The sequence below is a fragment of the Vanessa atalanta genome, chromosome 21 (assembly GCF_905147765.1).
Source record: "Vanessa atalanta chromosome 21, ilVanAtal1.2, whole genome shotgun sequence".
NCBI lineage: Eukaryota > Metazoa > Arthropoda > Insecta > Lepidoptera > Nymphalidae > Vanessa > Vanessa atalanta.
Window position 1 is genome coordinate 114,435 of NC_061891.1, and position 18,435 is coordinate 132,869.

The 18,435-nt window shown below is 40.3% G+C and overlaps 3 protein-coding genes across 3 annotated transcripts in view; 2 read left to right on the forward strand and 1 right to left on the reverse strand.

Annotated features, from left to right (window-relative positions):
• Positions 1-3,600, forward strand: part of LOC125072474 (kinesin-like protein Klp68D) — a 31,450-nt gene extending 27,850 nt beyond the window's left edge. Inside the window, exons 8-12 of the mRNA XM_047683128.1 lie at positions 239-388; positions 466-787; positions 1,390-1,620; positions 1,705-1,942; positions 2,020-3,600. Coding sequence (XP_047539084.1) covers positions 239-388; positions 466-787; positions 1,390-1,620; positions 1,705-1,942; positions 2,020-2,130 — 1,052 coding nt within the window. The 3' untranslated portion in view covers positions 2,131-3,600. The remainder of the gene's footprint in view (positions 1-238; positions 389-465; positions 788-1,389; positions 1,621-1,704; positions 1,943-2,019) is intronic.
• Positions 3,601-6,085: 2,485 nt separating this feature from the next.
• LOC125072475 lies at positions 6,086-8,316 on the forward strand. Its single transcript, XM_047683129.1, has one exon. The coding sequence runs from the start codon at positions 6,141-6,143 to the stop codon at positions 8,088-8,090; it is 1,950 nt and encodes a 649-aa protein (XP_047539085.1). The 5' UTR covers positions 6,086-6,140; the 3' UTR covers positions 8,091-8,316.
• A 470-nt stretch (positions 8,317-8,786) lies between these two features.
• LOC125072476 (eukaryotic translation initiation factor 2D) lies at positions 8,787-18,192 on the reverse strand. The gene is made up of 12 exons (XM_047683130.1): positions 18,051-18,192; positions 17,726-17,984; positions 17,478-17,644; positions 17,148-17,283; positions 16,835-16,994; positions 16,492-16,621; positions 15,622-15,718; positions 12,259-12,467; positions 11,497-11,629; positions 11,149-11,301; positions 9,101-9,244; positions 8,787-8,937 (listed from the first exon to the last, which is right to left on the reverse strand). The coding sequence occupies exons 1-12, from the start codon at positions 18,104-18,106 to the stop codon at positions 8,845-8,847; spliced, it is 1,737 nt and encodes a 578-aa protein (XP_047539086.1). The 5' UTR covers positions 18,107-18,192; the 3' UTR covers positions 8,787-8,844.
• Between the last annotated feature and the right edge of the window lie 243 nt (positions 18,193-18,435).

Sequence of the window (18,435 nt, forward strand, 5' to 3'; positions counted from 1 at the left end):
ACCCCAAACCTCGAGCGTAGCCACGGGCGATTAAACCGTCCAACCGTAACCAAATAATACGATCCGAACGATGATCGTAATACGAGACGGCATCAAACTAAGATCGCATTTATGTGACACAGCAGACACGATATATAATGCACCCGGACCCTTATCGTGCCGTATCGACAGCACTCGAGTCCCACGGTCGGGGGACCGCGGCCGTTGAGTCGGAAGTTAACCGATTGTACAATTGCAGCTATAAAGAATAAGCCGGTGCGCAACGAGGACCCGAAGGACGCCAAGCTGCGCGAGTACCAGGCGGAGATCGAGCGCCTGCGCGCCCTCATCGAGCGCCGCCGCAAGCGCGCGCCGCGAGCGCGCACGCGCCCGCCCGCGCCGCACGAGCGTGAGTACCGCCCTCCCCGCCCGCCCCGCCTGCGCCGCGCGCCTCTGCTCGTCGCTAATGTCGCTTTTACCCCGCAGCGGAAGAAGAGACGGCGAGTATCGAAAACGAACACATCCTCGCGGCATCGACCATTGAACAGGAGAAGACGAAAACCGAGGAGATCGAACACCAAATAAAAGCGCTCGAAGAGAGATTGGTTCAAGGCGGCGGAGGTAAAGATCTGATCAACGACCTCAATGAGACCCAGCTCATACTGGAACAGAGGAACATGGAGATAGCGGAGAGGAAGAAGCGGGAAGTCGAGATGCAGCAGAAGATAGACCTCGAGGAGGAGACGACGGCCATAGTTACTAATACGTTCACCACGCTGCAGCAGGAGGTGGACCATAAAACGCAAAGGTCCGTTCTGATATTAATTTTGGTCATCACGTGTAGCGCAGTTTTGTCTTCTACTGATCAGTATCCTCTAAAAATTCATTTATTCAATATAGAACTGGCATTACACTTACTTATTGATTGTCAAATTAAACACTACCACCGGTTCGGAAAAGAAAATTCCCTGACCTGGGAAGAACCGACGAAAAAAACTCAGCGGGTCTTTTTTTTTGTCAATTTTATTATTTTCAGTCGCAAGGTGTGCTATAAGCGTCCCTAACATTTTTTTTTTAAACTGGGCAACAGATGCCTTTTGAACGCTTTCTGGGATAATGTTGTAGAACCGTATACATTACCCTACAAGTTACTGACTCTATGCAGTCTAGTTACAGAAGCAACAAGTTTGTGTTTGTTCCTCGCACTGATGCTATGAGAATCACATTTTCTCATAAAATCATTAATATTTCCCGTACATACATTACATTATGGAATATGTACATATATATTGAGAAGCAGCAGTCAATATCTTGATTAACCTCTAATAAAATATCTCATCGTTGCCTCTCACGCGGTAAACTCAGTAACGACGATATCAACGTCTGATACGTCCCGCGCGCCGGTTCCAGGTTAAAGAAGTGCCTTTCGAAGTACGCGTGCCTTCGGGAGGAGGCCGTGGAGCAGCGCGAGGCGCACGACGCGGAGCGCCGCGAGCACGAGGCGCTGCAGGCCGCGCTCATCGCCGAGCTGCGCCGCCGCCTGCTCGTGGCCGACAGCTTCGTGCCCGAGGCCGGCCGCTCCACCGTGCTGCGCCTGCGCTACAACGACGACGCCGACGCCTGGGAGCTGCCCGAGCACAGGTGCCGGCCGCCCTAACGCCCCGCCGCCCCGCCGCCCGCCGCGTCCCTGCTCGCGAGTACTCACCTCGCTCGTTCGGTCCGCAGCGGAGCCGAGCCCCTGAGCGAGCGGCCCGTGGCGAGCGGCGCGCGCCGCCCCACGTGCGCGCTGGCGCTGGCCAGCAGCGAGCCGCGGCGGCGCGCGCACAACCTGCTGGACCTGCGCCCCCTGCCGCTGCCCCCCACGGCGCGCCGCTACGTGCCGCCCGCGCCCGCGCCGCCCCCCGCGCCGCACCCCGCGCCGCACCCCGCCGCCGCCGCGCGCGCCCCCGTCGCCGCACTCAAGGTGGGCGTCGTGGTCTGATCGGCCCGGAGTGGTCCCGCGAGTTCCGTCTAACGTGCCGCTTCTGGAATTACTTGCAGGGCATGGACGTGGTCTCCAAGAAGGAGTCGGCGGCGGAGGGCCGGCGCCTGTCGGGGCGCACGCGCGCGCCGTCGGCGCACCAGCGGCTCGGCACGGCCGGCGTGCGGTAGGCGCGGCCGGCCGTTAGGGCGCTAGACATAGATGTAACGTTGCATTGTTATAAGTTAGCGATTGTTACCGCGAGCGAGTCGTGTGATCGCTCGTTTCGTTCCTCTCTCGCCGACCGCGGCGGGAGGGACCAAAAACCGTCGATCTTGCCAATAAATAGTTCACGAGGCGACGTCCGAAGCTCCGCGAACGTACTGCCCCAGATCACCTTCGCCGATCGATAGCGCTGCAGTCGAGAACGACGAGTCTGAATTGTGTTGTTACGATATTTTTGTACGGCAACATTGATATTAAGAGAGTAAAACCGCTTATTACGCTTCGATACACTGCAGGTCAGTCAGCGACGCAGGCCGCGCAGGCCGAGCGCGCCGCCGGGGCTCGTTAACATGCTTCGCTCACTCGTGTTATTGTATCTAATATAAATAGTCCCTACGAGAACACGCACTGTAAATAGGTCCATTGTAATTATACTACCTTAGGGTCATCAGATCGTCACAAATTCCAGTGCGCGACGGAACATGACAATGATCTCAATTATGTTAATTTCCAGTGTCTCCAGCAGACTCGCTTAAACGAATTTATTGTTTTCGTAGACACGTGTTACCGATGATAAACCTATACAACGCCCGAGTATTATGTATTTTTACGTCCGATATGTTTTCTATCCGAAATTTCGGTCTGTTAGTCAATTTAGGTTGTCATTTGTTTTTGTATGAGTATATTTTACCATTGTTGTTTTTAGTAAATTTTATTTTTTTGGCTTCATTCGACTCGAGTGCGATTGAAGCAAGTGATATTAGATAGCTCGTAGTTGTAGCCGCAGGTCGGACCGGGGCCGACGCCGGTCGCTCCCTCGTCTCCGGTTTACTATCATAAACTGTAACATAAAACTTTTGAAATATTGGTGTCCCATGTGAAAAATTACTCTCGTAAAACCAATGATTTTATTGAAATTGAGTCAAAAGTTTCATGAATTATGTTCAAATGTGTTACCAAAGATGGAAACTGTCCATTCCAAGCATTGTTGCGAGTTTCATGTTCCTCTACTTATAAAAATTATTATTGGATTTATTATATATTTATTTCCAGACACGGTTTCTAGTCAATGATTCTTATATACAAATATAATGTAAATAATTGTCTTATTGTAGGTATTTAAAAAGTATATAGACATAGATTAAGTAGGACTTATGTTCGCACAATACTTTTTGAATACCAAGAAAGTGGCTCCTCAAAGATATTTGTGTTTTATTTAAATTTTAGTCCAGTTTATGTATAAAGTATTGAAATACAATTAGTATTGTACGTAACAGAGAACATTGTTTATTTATGTTTTTATATTATAAAAAAATAATTGGCTTTATATTGAAAGTGTTTAAGAAAAATGGAATCATGTGATATGTAATTTGGAAACCGCTAGTCAGCTGTGCCGCGTACACGCTTATACTCACTAATAAACATTTTTAATTTTAGAATTTGTTTTATTTTACTTACATAATGTACCTAGTTCTAATAAAATGACTAACATTTCTGGAATTATTTGCATAATATCGTATCTAGATTTATATTGAATGAAATGATTATAATATATAAATGTATATTACTTTTTCAAATAATCTAAATGTCATTCTTTGAAAAACTTTATAAATCGTACTTTATAAACGAACGGATATAATAGACAACCGACATATAATAACACTTTTTTAATGAAACACAAACGTAATTTTAAAGTAGAATAAAATACAAAATACAGCTCGAAAAGATTTAAAAAATTAAATTTAATGTGTTTAATATTAGTCTAGCATTATAATAAAAAATCAACTGAGTGTCCACATCCATTACGAGAGGAAAATTTGACTTCGTAGTTATTTATTAAAAATAATAAGAATCAAGGATTACACAATTGTTATTAATTTTGAATTTCCCAACACGAACACTATCTCCGCAACCTAAAATCTTGATTTATATTTTCTACTGGATTTGATTTGACATCTAGACACTGACAGTCAGTCAGTCAATCAAAGTCAAACCAACCCAAATCGATGTTAAAGTACAATTTATAATGGTACGGAATAATTAATCGATACTATATTTGAACGCACGAGTCTTGACAAGACAATAGATATATCATGAATTTTCTTTACTGTTATACTTTATTGAGAAAATTTAAGTATACTATAACATTGTCTTTTTTTAAACTTAATAAAATAATTAATAAGTTTATACGTAAATTATTTGAACTCTTACATAATAGTTTATTTTTAAATCATATTATCTTAGTACACATATACACTTCTTACTTACTCATAGTAGAGTATTTTTCAAATTAAACAATGTTTGCTCATTACAACGTAATTAACACTCGGATTTTAATTTTTGACTGATGGAATTATTAAGTACTGCAAAGATTCTTTTGAATAAAGAATCGTTTTTCGATTGTTTGATTGGTATGTAGTATCGATTATTACTGTTAAATAAAACAATAAGATTTTGAATAGGTAAATCTTTTTAGCATATCTTAATTATCTATACATGGATGAAGAGTGATATTTCATCTTGAATAAAATAATCGCACTTATAATCCTTAAGCGTGTGATTAATTTCTGCCCTCATATTCCATGCGTAAAGTGTATAATAGATTGTTAAACGTTATTTAATTATCGTCGTATCGCGCTTTATTATTATGAAACAAAAATTGTACTATATTAAAAATTATGATAATATAGCCAATGTAAAGCATTTTTACTATCATATTACTCTTTAGATGTATGTGCGACTTATGTACATTTATTATAATGCATATTAATATTGGTATCTTAAGATACCTCTATGATGAGAACTAATACATCGTCCAGACGATGGAAGTGTGCCTAGCATTTGATGCGGAAAGACAAATCCTGGTTTGCGAACTCTAATGATAGCTCTAAATATCAACGATAAGATTTCTCGCAAGGAACAGGTACAGAGCGAATAGTAGACTATATACACTTCTAATCCAGACAATCCCGAGCAGGGAAAAATATCTTAAGATTACCTTTACAATAAGTACGAAATTAACAAGTATACAAATTAACCTCATAATATACAAAAGAAAATCATTAATTATTACGATATCTAGGGATCTAACATCTAAAATGTCTGCCATTAATAAAAGTTTTGTTTATATTCTTTAATTTATAGTTTAATTAATATTTATAAAAACATTTAATTATTGTTATAACAAAATATGGTAACGAAGTATATTATAGTATACGCCCCACACACTGCATATAAGTTAATATAAAGCCATAAAAAAATCGCTTCTAAATTGAGCCTGTAATCTTGACCGTACCATCAACCTCCATCGTGTCTTCTCCATTGCACGTGACATTGGCGAAATATAATGTGCCCCCTCGGCACAAATAAAATCCCCACTGTAATGCTACTAACTAAGTTATAAATATTGAAATCTGAATAAGAAAACTGTTTAACAAATCGAGTTACAATATCATTTTCTATAAATAATTGGAAGTGATCTTTTCTTCTTCTTTCAATTCGATTCTTCAAAACATTGTTACAGTATAAAACCTATCATTAGTTTGGCCATAATTTAGTACTTTGAAATTACATATAATTACCGTGCAATGTGTAATATTATTCAAGCTTAATAACTTAAAGTAATTGTCTATTTACTTATTAATTTTTTTTTTATTAATTCCTTGAATTTTTATTACTAATTTAATAATCACTCATGGTTTAGTACCTAAATAATATTTATTTTTTATTGTGTTTTAAAAATCTTTAAGTTTAAGAGAACATAATAGATTTAAAACTTTTATTATACAACAGATAATTTTTTTCAAATAAAAATGTATAACCGTAACAATTCCTTTTTTGGGTCTACACTATTAGTTTACGATTTTTATGTGGCCATCCCTATGCTTCCAACGGTCATTCATTTTTAAAAGTTTGGTGGCTTTGTTTCGGTTACAAAATGTGAAAATTGAAATAAATAAGTTATTAAACAACAAAAATGACGGAAAAATTAAAGGACTATCAAGTTCTTGACGTTCTCTGCGGTGGCACATTTTACAAAGTAAAACACAAGGTCACAAATAACATATTCGCTTGGAAGGCGTATAATTGTTCTGCATTCTCTGACGAACAAATTCAAAACGTCGATAATGAAGTGAAAATATTGAGTCAACAACTATCTGGCAACTTCCTACGTTACTACGATACGATATTACATGGACCGACGAAAACACTTTACTTTGTTCTTGAGTACAATTCTTGGCAGAGCGTCCAAGAATTAATCGCGCTATGCAAGGCCACTGACAAGCATTTCACTGAAAGTTTCATCTGGTACCTATTGCTGGAACTGGCGCGAGCATGTAAGACCGTAGAAAATTTAAATTTTGTAGCTCTAAGGAAATGTTTAACACCACAGTCGATTTTTGTTAGCCAGAATGGCGAGTTACGCATCAATTGTTTTGAGTTATCTTTGGAGACTTCGCAATCATCAAACCTTATCCAACAGGTTGGAGAGTTATTACGAATCTTGTGTTACCGTCCTGGTGCTTGTGATGATAAAATCAAAGAATTCCATTATAGCGACGATCTAAGAGACGTCATATGTTTCATATCCGATGTTAAAAACGCCAACATACGTCCAGACGTGGTCCTTTATCATCCTACGATCCTTGCGAACACAGACACTTTTTCATGTCCAGAATTTATGTCAGACATCCTTGTGTCAGTAGAGAACTCCATCCTAACATCAAGTGCAAATAAATGTGATTCAGAGAAGGCAGTTGAGCAGTGCAGGATTATAGAGCCTCCTCCTAGAACACATCTTAATCTTGACAGTCCAATCTATTGCAATGTCCGTCCAAGCTGGACAAATGAGAAAGATGATTGTCCTCCGGACCCCTTGTCTCCAACAATTGCAGCTTTAGCACTAGAGTTGCCAGGCTTTGTACCAAGAAGCAGAAAGCCATACTGTGAAGCACTTGAAATGTATAATCGTCCACAATTGGTTTCAGAAGAGACTTTAAGTGAACAATGGATGTCTCGTCTAATGGCACTCAGGGAAAGAGAAGAATCTTTAAATAAGAGGGAGAGAAACTTAATAGCTAAAGAAATAATAAATAGTCCCATGACCAAAGTTATATCTCTGGATGATTCAAACGAAACTAGTGACTTTAAAAGTAATGGAATAACTTTACCTCCAGTATTTCACCCAGTCAATGAGGAAGTGAAGAATAACTGGGTATCTCGAAGACACCACAGAAGATCTAGCTCAGTGCGAACCAAAGCCAGAAGAAAGAGCTATGCCTATGAAGACTTAGACAGTTCATTATCTGCAGATAATGGAGACAGCAGCATGATTGTTACTGCTGCAAAGATAACCAAGGAGAACATGCCTGTGAGGAATATATTTCCTGAAATCTCAACTAAGAAAGTTCATTTTACAGCCAGCAACCCTTTTGTTGAAAGTGATGAAAGTGTAACTCTTACATTTTATGAGTTGGAGAATGTGGACAGTGAGGGATATCAAGTGCCAAGAAAAGATACAAAAGTGCTGAAGGATATCACCAAGTTCAAATATTTAGACCTGGAAAAGTTAACTTCGGAAAAGAGAGCTGCCATGCATCATTCATCATCCTCCCCTTCGAAACAAGCTAAGTTAACAAGTAAGGTGTTCACTGATATTACAAATAGTACTATAAAGAAGACTCCATCAAAAAGTAGTCTCTCTTCCAAGGGTTCCAATGTTTCCAAAAATTCTTTGAGGAGTTCAAGAAGCATGTGGAGTTCTGAATCTCGCAAGTTGGTTGAGAGTGACAGCAGTGAACAAAAAAATAATAAAATGACCTATATGCAGATGCCTACCATTCCACCAGATCTTAAAAAGTCTAAGAGAAAGTCCTTGCTTCCATTCAAGACTCCTTTTAAATTTAAAACAACAACTAAAGTGTAATGTTATTACTTATTTAAAAAACGATTTTTGATAAGCATACTTACTATAATGATCAATTGAATTTTATACACAATAATTATTTTATTTGAAGTTGGAGTTGAGAGTAGTTTGTAGATGCTTGTAACTATTGCAATAAGTTCCTTTGGTTGTGGTATTTTTTTTGTTATTGTAGCATGCTTCCTTCGTACTAGTTCCATGAAAATATTGGAACAAACCAATTATGTGATTTACATTGTTTTATTTTTGTATATAAGAATGATACGGACACAAACCCACCCTTATTTAGTATAGTGACATTATTCAAGTGTTGTTACATACAATATATTTTTTATATTTTTATGACATTTTTTATAAAGAAAAACAATGTGTGTTTTAGATTTAAAAATATTATTGTACATAGAAGAAAGAAGATATTCTAATGAAGTGACTTGACACTGAAAATATTTCCATGAAAATCAATTCTTAGTCTTTTGTCTTCCATCTTTATTAAACTAGAATTATATTACTATTAAGTGAATTTAAAAATGTTCTTAGGTCTCAAATCAAATTTATATAGCTATAAGTTAGTTTTAACATATTAGTGTGTATGAAAAATAATTCCAGTAAATTTATAGAATTTTATATAATTATAAAATTATTGTGTAATTAAGTTGAAAAGGTTTAATTAAATGAAATTAAGTAGTTAGGAAAAATTTGGACAATTTTATTTTATAACATCATATATAAGTTTACATCCGAGACTAACACTCATCGTTTACTTCTTCTTGTTCAAGGCTTTGTCGGCTCCTTCTACAAATTTCTTGGGCAGACCATACTCCTCAATTAAGAGTTTCGCGACAAAATGAGTCTGAAAGAATAAATAAGTTTATTAGGGTCATAGATATTGCAATTAATTCTTTGGAATAGTAGGTTCTTTTGTAAATAAGACAATGTTTTTTAGTGGAGCGCATTAAGTATTTCCAGGGGAAGGTCCCACCCATAGAGTATTGGCAAACACGGAGAGCCAGTACCTGGTCGCCCTGCAGCAGCAGCTGGTCGGCGCGCGCGGCGGCCGAGCGCGTGACGCCGCACGCCGCGCCCACGCGCAGCTGGCTCGCGTGCGCCAGCGACGACAGCTCGAACCCGAACGCCTCCAGGTTGGACACCAGCGTCACCTGCGGACGATGTACTGTGCAGTGTGCTACATGTGCAATCATACGCATCGTTTGGATGTACGTTCGTTCGAACGAAAATACATAATATTAATAATTCTTGTATTTCAATTACTTATTAGCATTAATTCAGCCTCGGTCGTGATTAAATATCAATAAGAAATCGGGTCGTGAATGGTCTTACAAATTCTTAATTTTTCATAAGACGCGAGTCAAGACTCCATTGGGAAAAAGTAAATCGGTAGTGTTCTCCACGAGCATGGGCGTTTAAATCGCATCATATAATTTTATAATTCATGCCTGATTGTGTAATTGGGAGACACAATTAAGTTTTTTTATTGCGTTGCTTAATAAATTGCCATAATTTAATGGCCTTACAATATTCTACAGCACAAATTCGTAAGTTAAAAATTAATAGACCGGAGATGATGACACAAAATACTAGGTCATTTGTACCAGTATGGCGGTTCTTCAGGGGTCTAATTACGTAAAGGCGAAAAGGAAAATGATGGTCATAGCGCTGCCACTGGCGGCCCAATCGCGTGGGTGTTAATCGAATGCGTCGGATAAATAACGAGTGTTGAACGATTTGTTCCACAAAAATGCTTGTATTTTCAGATAGTCGAAAAAAAAGAAGTAGGCGGTAGCGTAATGACATACTTCTCGGGTGTGAGTTACAGCCCGACATACCGACGCGAATATATTAATTTAAATAAAACAATTCAACCATTTGTACCAGGCTAATTTTTGCATATCTAATCATCGTCGAGTAGCCATTCACGAAAATCACCTTGCCATACTTTTCCGACAATTCCCAATGGCCGCCATACCACTGCAAAGGAGTAATTTTTTTTTTTCGCCAAACGTTATATTCTCGTATTGTATTTGAATTTTTGGAAAGTATTTGGCAAATGTGACCGTTATTATTTTTCCTATACTTCTAGTAGGGAGAAGAAGTGCTGCCATACTTGAAATACTTATTTATTTGACACGTTTTAAAAATACGACTGTAAAATAGGTAAAATCATTTTTTACATCATGGCATCATTGTATTCTCGTCGTTTGGATGCAATTGTACGTAAAAAAAGTATTACAGATTGTAAACATGGGGCGGATGACTGTCGGACTTAAGCTAAAAGGTGAAAAAGAAAAAAAAATATTGACGATTTGTACCAGTATGGCATTAGGATTTTTGGAAATTATACGATACCATGTGACCATTATTATATTTGCCATACTTGTAGCAGAGAGAACAAATCGTTCGACACTCGTTATTTATCCGACGCGTTCGATTAACGCCCACGCGATTGGGCCGCCGGTGCGAGCGCTATGACCATCATTTTCCTTTTCGCTTTTACCTAATTAGACCCCTGAAGAACCGCCATACTGGTACAAATGACCTAGTATTTTGTGTCATCATCTCCCGGTCTATAATCAAAACGTGAATTTAACGTTTCGTATATTATTATTATGTTTTTATTTTCTTATTATTCTATCAATCTGATTATTATTCTTTATTATTTATCACCGGTCAGACTTGAGATTACAAAAAAACGCAACTTATAATTTAGGTCCACTTCAAACAGAGACTGTTTATGAGTAGACGCTTTATGTCCATAACATCGCATAAAAAGATATAACACATATTTATCTATCTACAAAAGTGATGAAGTACTAAGTACTCAATTGTATGAATATCACTACTCAGATCTTAGTCTTGTTTAGTTACTATTTACACAATATACTGATTATTGCTACAGAGATGCCCTGTGATGGAACGACAGCTGGCCTTGCTGGCGAATATATGTAATCTAACCAGAGACAATCAGATTTAGGTATAGACAATTTTACTAATTTTTATTCATAGTAAAATGATGCATTCCATAGATCAATAAATAAAAGTTGACCTTTTTATTCCCGCTTCTCGTAACGACTTGCATCTTAATCGGTTCGAGGCGCGACTTGGTGAGTTTCACCGTTCCGTCGGGGAAGGACATCTCCGTGCTGGGTGTCATGCGCCCCAACACGCTCGACATCAGTTCCTCCCACTTCATGAGCTCCTGGTAAAACGGGAAATCCCGAAGGTTACGAACCACATACAGAATTTACGAAATAACGAAAAATGATAATTCACGCGAGTTTCGTTTTATTTAATAGTGATCTCAGACTCAGTCAACGTATGTTAACGATATCTTCCTTTAAAGTTTACTTTTCAATATGTGAACAATCCGACTAGACGACAAGAGCGCCGGTACCTGCGGCTGCCGGGCGGCGGCCTTGGCGAGCGCGGCGTCGAGCGCGACGGCGCCGCGCGCCGACAGCCCGCGCGCCGCCGCGTAGCGCGCCAGCGCCGCGCGCACCTCCGTCGCCGACAGCGCCGAGCCCTTCCTGCGCCGCCGACGCGTTACACACGAGCCACCGTACTCCGAGAGGGCTCGGAGCCCAGTGACTCGCGCGAGGGTGACGGCCGTCGACCATTTTACCAAAGCTATCCGCAGAGCGATAGACGGTTGCAGCTGTGAGCTCCTAGCTCTTCCGGAAGAGCGCTGGTAACTTGAGAGCACTTTAATTCGCGTAAAACGTCGCAACAAGAACGTATGATTTATATCCGACGAAATGGCCCCAAAGATGAAAGCCAAATACTGCTTTGAAGAATTCAGAAACGACGCCCTTTCGAATGCCTCTTACGAGTCGACTTGAAAATTTAAAAATAGTCTCTCGATATCACCGGTGGGCGAATCATTACCACTACTGCGGCTCTGTCTGACCACCTCACTGTGAGTCCTTTGTTTGAATGACAGACAGATAGATCGAATAGAGCCATCTAAATAGCTCGGTGGGACATAACGACAAAATTGTCATCCGAAATACCTGTTACAAGTTACATACGAGTAAAGTCAAGTCAAGTCCCGATCCTTTAACTCGTGTTCGTAGAATAATCGTAGAATATACTATGCGATCAGTCTTCCAAAATCTTTATCCATTCTTTAAAAGTAAATAGTATGGTTAAAGCATACTTGAGCGGTGCGAAGATTTCTGCGACGTGCGCGGTGACGCAATGCAGCTCTCGCACGCGCGGCGGCGCGGGGGCCTGCGAGGGCCCGCTGGGGGCCCCGGCGGGGCGCGCCGCGGGGGCGCGGTGGTGCCGCACGAGCGGGTGCGCGAGCTGCAGCGCCACCAGCGCGTCCACACCCTTGTCCACCTCGCGCACTTGGACCAGGCCTTCCTTGAACACATATATTTTTACTTTAAGGTTTTTTTTTCAAATTTGACGCCTGCTTGTTGCAGATAAATGCCATCTTAACTCGTGGGTGACGTGGGAGCTGGTTAAAAATACATTTGTTTAGCGTATCTATCATCTATCCATCGGCATTTAAGTGTCTCAACAACCCGACCGTAGAAGGAAACCGATACACCATTTTTTGTTTTTTTTTTTTTTTTTCTCGCTGGAAAAACGCGTTACGCGCTTCCCCCACGTGATGGAAGGTGGGGGGGTGTGTGGGACTCCCCGGAGCCCTGGACGCCGAGTGCGCCCAGGTACGCCGGGTTTACCCACTAAAAAACCAGCGGTACCCTCTCCGTCTTTCGGCGGGCGCCACGGGATCGCTTGCGCATGCTACCGTGACGCCCTGACGGTCGGCCCGCCTATGCGGGCCTCCAACACCTAGGGGGGGGTTCTCGGGGTACTAAGACCCCCCCTAGTCCCCGCGACGCCTATTGAGGCGGGGGGAGAAGGTGCGCGTAGCGCTTCTTCCTCCTCCCCGGTCGTCTTCGGCGGAGCGGGTCTGCAGCGGCATCCTCTTCCCGCTCCCGCTCCGCGGCTTCCTTCTGCGACATCACGTTTTCGCAGAAGGAGCGCATCTCCGACCAACACGTCTCACTACCGAGCATTTCGTTGACGATGCTCGGCAGCGAGAGGTCTCCGCCCATAGTCGCCGCAAGGGTGTGCCTCTGGGGCCCCCACGCAGCACACTCACTCAGGGTGTGGTGCGCCGTGTCGACTGGCGCACCACACTCGTGGCAGGAGGGTGACACCTCCCGCCGCGCTATCCCGTGCAGGTACTTACCGAAGCATCCGTGCCCGGTAAGTACCTGCGTCATCCTGAAGGTGAGTGTGCCCTTCTTCCTCTCGACCCAGCGACTCAAGTGGGGCCGGATCGCCTCCACTGTCGCCAGGCCCGCCGTGGGTGACCCCAGATCCTCCTGCCATCGGGCGATCAGGGCTCGCTGGGCTAGAGCCCTGATCCGCCCGACCTCCGCCGAAAACCGATACACCAGCGAAATTATTCCTAAGATGCTATTTTGATTTGCGCTGTATCATACAAGCACTCTCAGCCACACTCCAGCATACACATGCTCATACTTACCTGATAAAAACTACTGTATGAAATATAATAATAATAAAGACGTCTATTTATACATAATGCGAACAATAGAGGAGAAACAAAAATCATATTAGTTCATGATTTAAATAAAAGTGCAGCGCAGCAGTGCAGCCAACATGATAATGTATTATTTACTGACTAGCAGATAGTTAATATATCAATAAAGGGTAGTTATCATACCCGTGTAATATATAATGAACCAGCTATGTGTATTTTTTAACTTTAGTCTTTTTTTTTTTTTTTTTTTATGTCATAAGGTGGCAAACGAGCAGGAGGCTCACCTGATGGAAAGTGACTACCACCGCCCATGGACATCTGCAACACCGGGGGGCTTGCAGGTGCGTTGCCGGCCTTTCAGGAAAGAGTACGCTCTTTTCTTGAAGGTTCCCAAGTCGTATCGGTTCGGAAAAACCGCCGGCGAAAGCTGGTTCCACAGAGTGGTTGTGCGAGGCAGAAAATGTCTTAAAAATCGCGCTGTTGTGGATTTTCGGACATCTAGGTGGTGCGGGTGATATTTGGAATTTTGACGAGATGTCCGAAGGTGAAATTCAGCAGCCGGGATTAATTCGAACAATTCCTCGGAACATTCCCCGTGATAAATTCTGTAGAAGATGCAGAGCGATCCAACATCTCTACGCAAAGCCAAAGGATCAAGCAGATCGGAAAGGGCTTGATCGTCGATAATTCGAGCCGCTCTACGTTGGATACGGTCAAATGGAAGGAGCTGGTACTGGGGAGCACCCGCCCAGAGGTGAGAGCAGTATTCCATGTGAGGCCGAATTTGCGCCTTGTATAGTCTTAGACGATGGGCCGACGTGAAATACTGTCTTGCCTTGCTGAGCACACCAAGCTTTTTTGATGCCAATTTGGCTTTGCCTTCCAATTGACCGCGGAACTGAACGAGACTCGAAACATCAACGCCAAGTATTCCGATACTAGATGTAGCGGCTAACGGAATGTTCTCGAATCGTGGAGATACGACAAATGGTGTTTTTTTAGCAGTTAACGCGCAAACTTGCGTCTTTTTGGGGTTGAAGTGAACTAGGTTTAGCCGACCCCAGTTCGAGACTTTGTTTAACGAAGACTCGATTTCAGATACAAGTTTGTTCCGGTTTTCTTCGACGTTTTCCCGAGAAATATTAGCACGGCCGGTGTATGAGGTGTCTACGGTGCTGTCGTCTGCATAGCAATGAATGTTACTGATTTGCAACAAGTCATTGATATGCAGAAGAAACAGAGTGGGTGATAGAACGCAGCCTTGTGGAACACCAGCATTGACGAATTTTAAGTCAGAGCATGCACCGTCGACAACGACCTTGATGCTCCGATCTGCCAAAAAACTGGTAATCCAATTGCATAATTTTCCGGGAAGCCCATAGGAAGGAAGCTTCGAAAGAAGCGCTTTGTGCCACACGCGATCGAAGGCCTTCGCTATGTCCAGACTGGCTGCTAATGCCTCCCCTTTGCTCTCAACTGCTTCCGCCCATCTATGAGTAAGGTAAACTAGAAGATCACCGGCTGAGCGACCCCGACGGAAACCGTACTGGCGGTCGCTAATCAGCTGGTACTCCTCTAGGTACCGCAGGAGCTGGCAGTTTATAATGGACTCCATTACCTTGGAGAACAAGGAGGTGATGGCTATAGGCCTATAATTGGACGGGTCTGAGCGGTTGCCCTTTTTAGGGATCGGATGCACCAAAGCAGTCTTCCAGGAGTTCGGGACGACGCCGAATGCATAGGATTGCCGGAAAAGACGCGTTAAGACCGGCGCCAACTCGGGAGCTCGCCAAGTCCGTAGCACGATTATTTATTCTTTTATGTTGTTTCACTATATACAGATAATTAATTATCTTAGAGGGTCATAGACCCTTCTCATACATAGCTTTTATATTTTCTTCTCATAGACAAGTTACTACTTTTTACTGGTTTGACATATTCCTAACACTATAAACTAAAGTTATACTACTATGTAAATAATTAGGGTATCGATATTACCCTTTCCATGGCTTCAAGGAATTTTCCCATTTTCTTGTAGGTTGACTTTTTTACATCCAATGTTCTATCTGGTGGACAGTAAGGCATTAGGTGATTTCTGAAAATAATTTATTAACTATAAGTAAAGCCCTCTCTTATATAATAAATACGAAGAATTGTAAAAACTAGTCCCAGTATCATACAATCAATATGACACAATAGATTTTAGATAATAGTCTGCAATAGTCAATTTACAATCTGCAATCCAGTTGTAATTGAACGGATAAATGATCATAGAATAAAATCTTACCTTGAAATTTTTTGCATCTGATTTAATATGATAATAGATCTGACCTTATAAAGGCATTAACGAAATAGTATAACAAATTTGATCAGTCCATGTAATGGAAACAGTTTACGCAATATTTATTCTAAAAATTAGATCTAAGTAATAATAAGTAGGTAGGTATATCGATTTTTTTGCTCATAGGTGGAAGCCCACCTTGGTAGGTACCACCTGCTCATCTCTTATTCTACATCAAAACAACACTACTCAGTATAGTTGTGTTCCAGTTTGAAGAGTGAATTAATCACTGTAAATTCTAAACAGAAGGGATTTTAGTTTCCAAGGTTGGTCGGGCATTGGGGATAATAGGAATGGTTAATATTTATTATGGAGCTAATATGGTCTATTGGTAGTGCCACTTACAATCAGTTGGCTCATTTTCTAGTCTAAGTCGTAACACTTGCTACTTAATGCATGTCAAATGAAAACTGATTCAAAGACTGCTATCACAAAATTATTTTGAATTTAAATACATTTAAAGAGATTATTATAACACATGCTAGGTCATTGTTAAATTCCTTTAAAAGTATTTTTTATTTACTCACTTATAGAGCAGGTTAGTTTTCAGTGGGAGTTCTATATGTTTTCCCTCTCGTTTTAGGAACGACAAAAGGCACCAGCGTAATAAACCATCCATGTCTGAGGGTATTTTGTCTTCCTCATCTTCAGAACATACTAGAAACAAAGTTAAAATTTTAACACTAAATAATGAATGAAAATGTTATTTTATTAAAAAAATCTATAAATATATGAAACTCATTAATTCTGTTTTTATTCTATAAGTTGTTATTTTAAATTTATGTATTATTTAATGTGATATTAGATAATATCAATTATGTATTTAAAGTAAGAAATAGATAAAATTATTTCTGAGTGTTCTGTCCTGACCTGTATCTACAGAATCATTAATATCTGGTTCTTCTTGAACAGATGTTGACTCAGATTGCATCTCTTGCACAGACTCTGGAATTACCATTGGTTCATTTGTAACTGCAGCTGGCTCCTTTACTAGACTTGGCCATTCTTCCTTAACTGGTTGTATTCGCAACTAAAAACAGATACTTTTAAATCAATTTAGAGATAACTAAAATAATGCAAATTGGTAGTCAATAATACACTGCTGAAAATGTTTTCTTTTTTTATAATCATTTAATAGTTTTAAAAATGTTGGAATCCTTTAAATATATAATATATTTTATACCTGGCTAATATCTGAGGAGATGACGTCAGTTATATCATAAACGGCTGGATCTATTTTAGGCCTCGTGATCTTTGAGAACTTGGTATCTTTGCACAACAGATCTCCAAAGACATGGTAGGTTTCTAGGCATACACCCCTGAAATATATTTGTAAAATTGAATGTGAATAAAATAATCACCAACACTGATAAGAAACTAATAGATACTTGAATTTGTTAAATTTAATAGAAATATAGAAATAACACATTCATTTAACCACTAAATAAGCATATTATTGCTAACAATTACCAAAAATGACTTTTATTCAAATTATAATAGGAGAAATGTATACATAGTAGCTATTAGTAAATCAGCAGATGATATAACAGCACGGCCAATTATTCCAGCTGCTCCATTATCTGTGGTGCAAGCAGCTATCACAGCTCCACGGGGGAACTGGGGGAACTTTGAACTATCAGTCACTATTCCTGGGGCATATAATGGAGCACCACCTTGAACCTAAAAGTATATTGTTTGTCAATTTTGGTATATTTTATCATTCGAATTTCGAATAATGCTAGTTATTATGATTCACACTACCTTACTTAGTACTGGCGAATGTATACTGATTACAGGAATTAAATCATTAACTTTCCATAGTGCACATACGGTTGGTACCAACTTCTCTCCGAGATCAATCATCATTGGTACTCCGTCTACCACATACACGCCGACAGTATCACCCGAGTGCAGGATCAATTTCATACAACTGCTATTAGATTTTATTGGTACTAATTCTTTGACTTTTTCTTCTGTAGCCTTTGGAAACTCATTCTGTATACGTTGCACAAGATATTTCCTGGAAAATAAATGCAATTTTAGGTATTTTCATTTATTTTAATAAGAATTTCATTGACTTACTCACTTTTCAGAATTTTTTAAAGTGTTGTTAGATTTTAGCTTATATGGTTTAGCAAACATTATGCTTAGATATATTTAAATTGTTTTTAACTAAAAAATTATGTTTGTATACTGAGGTGATCTACTTCCATGCTTTACGCGGTGTTTTTGACAAATCAAAACAGCTGTCTTTCGCTCTTTTTCACCTTTCGCTTTGTCAAAGTGACATCGTCAGTCGTGTTTAGTAATCAATAAATTGAATGAATGAATTAATATTACAAGAAACAATACATTGTAATATATTTATATAATATCTTTATCATTTTATATACAAGAAGTATTTTTTATGAAAGTCTTAAATACATAAAAAATATCCTTTTCTGCAACAGAAAAAATACCGTTCCAATTCG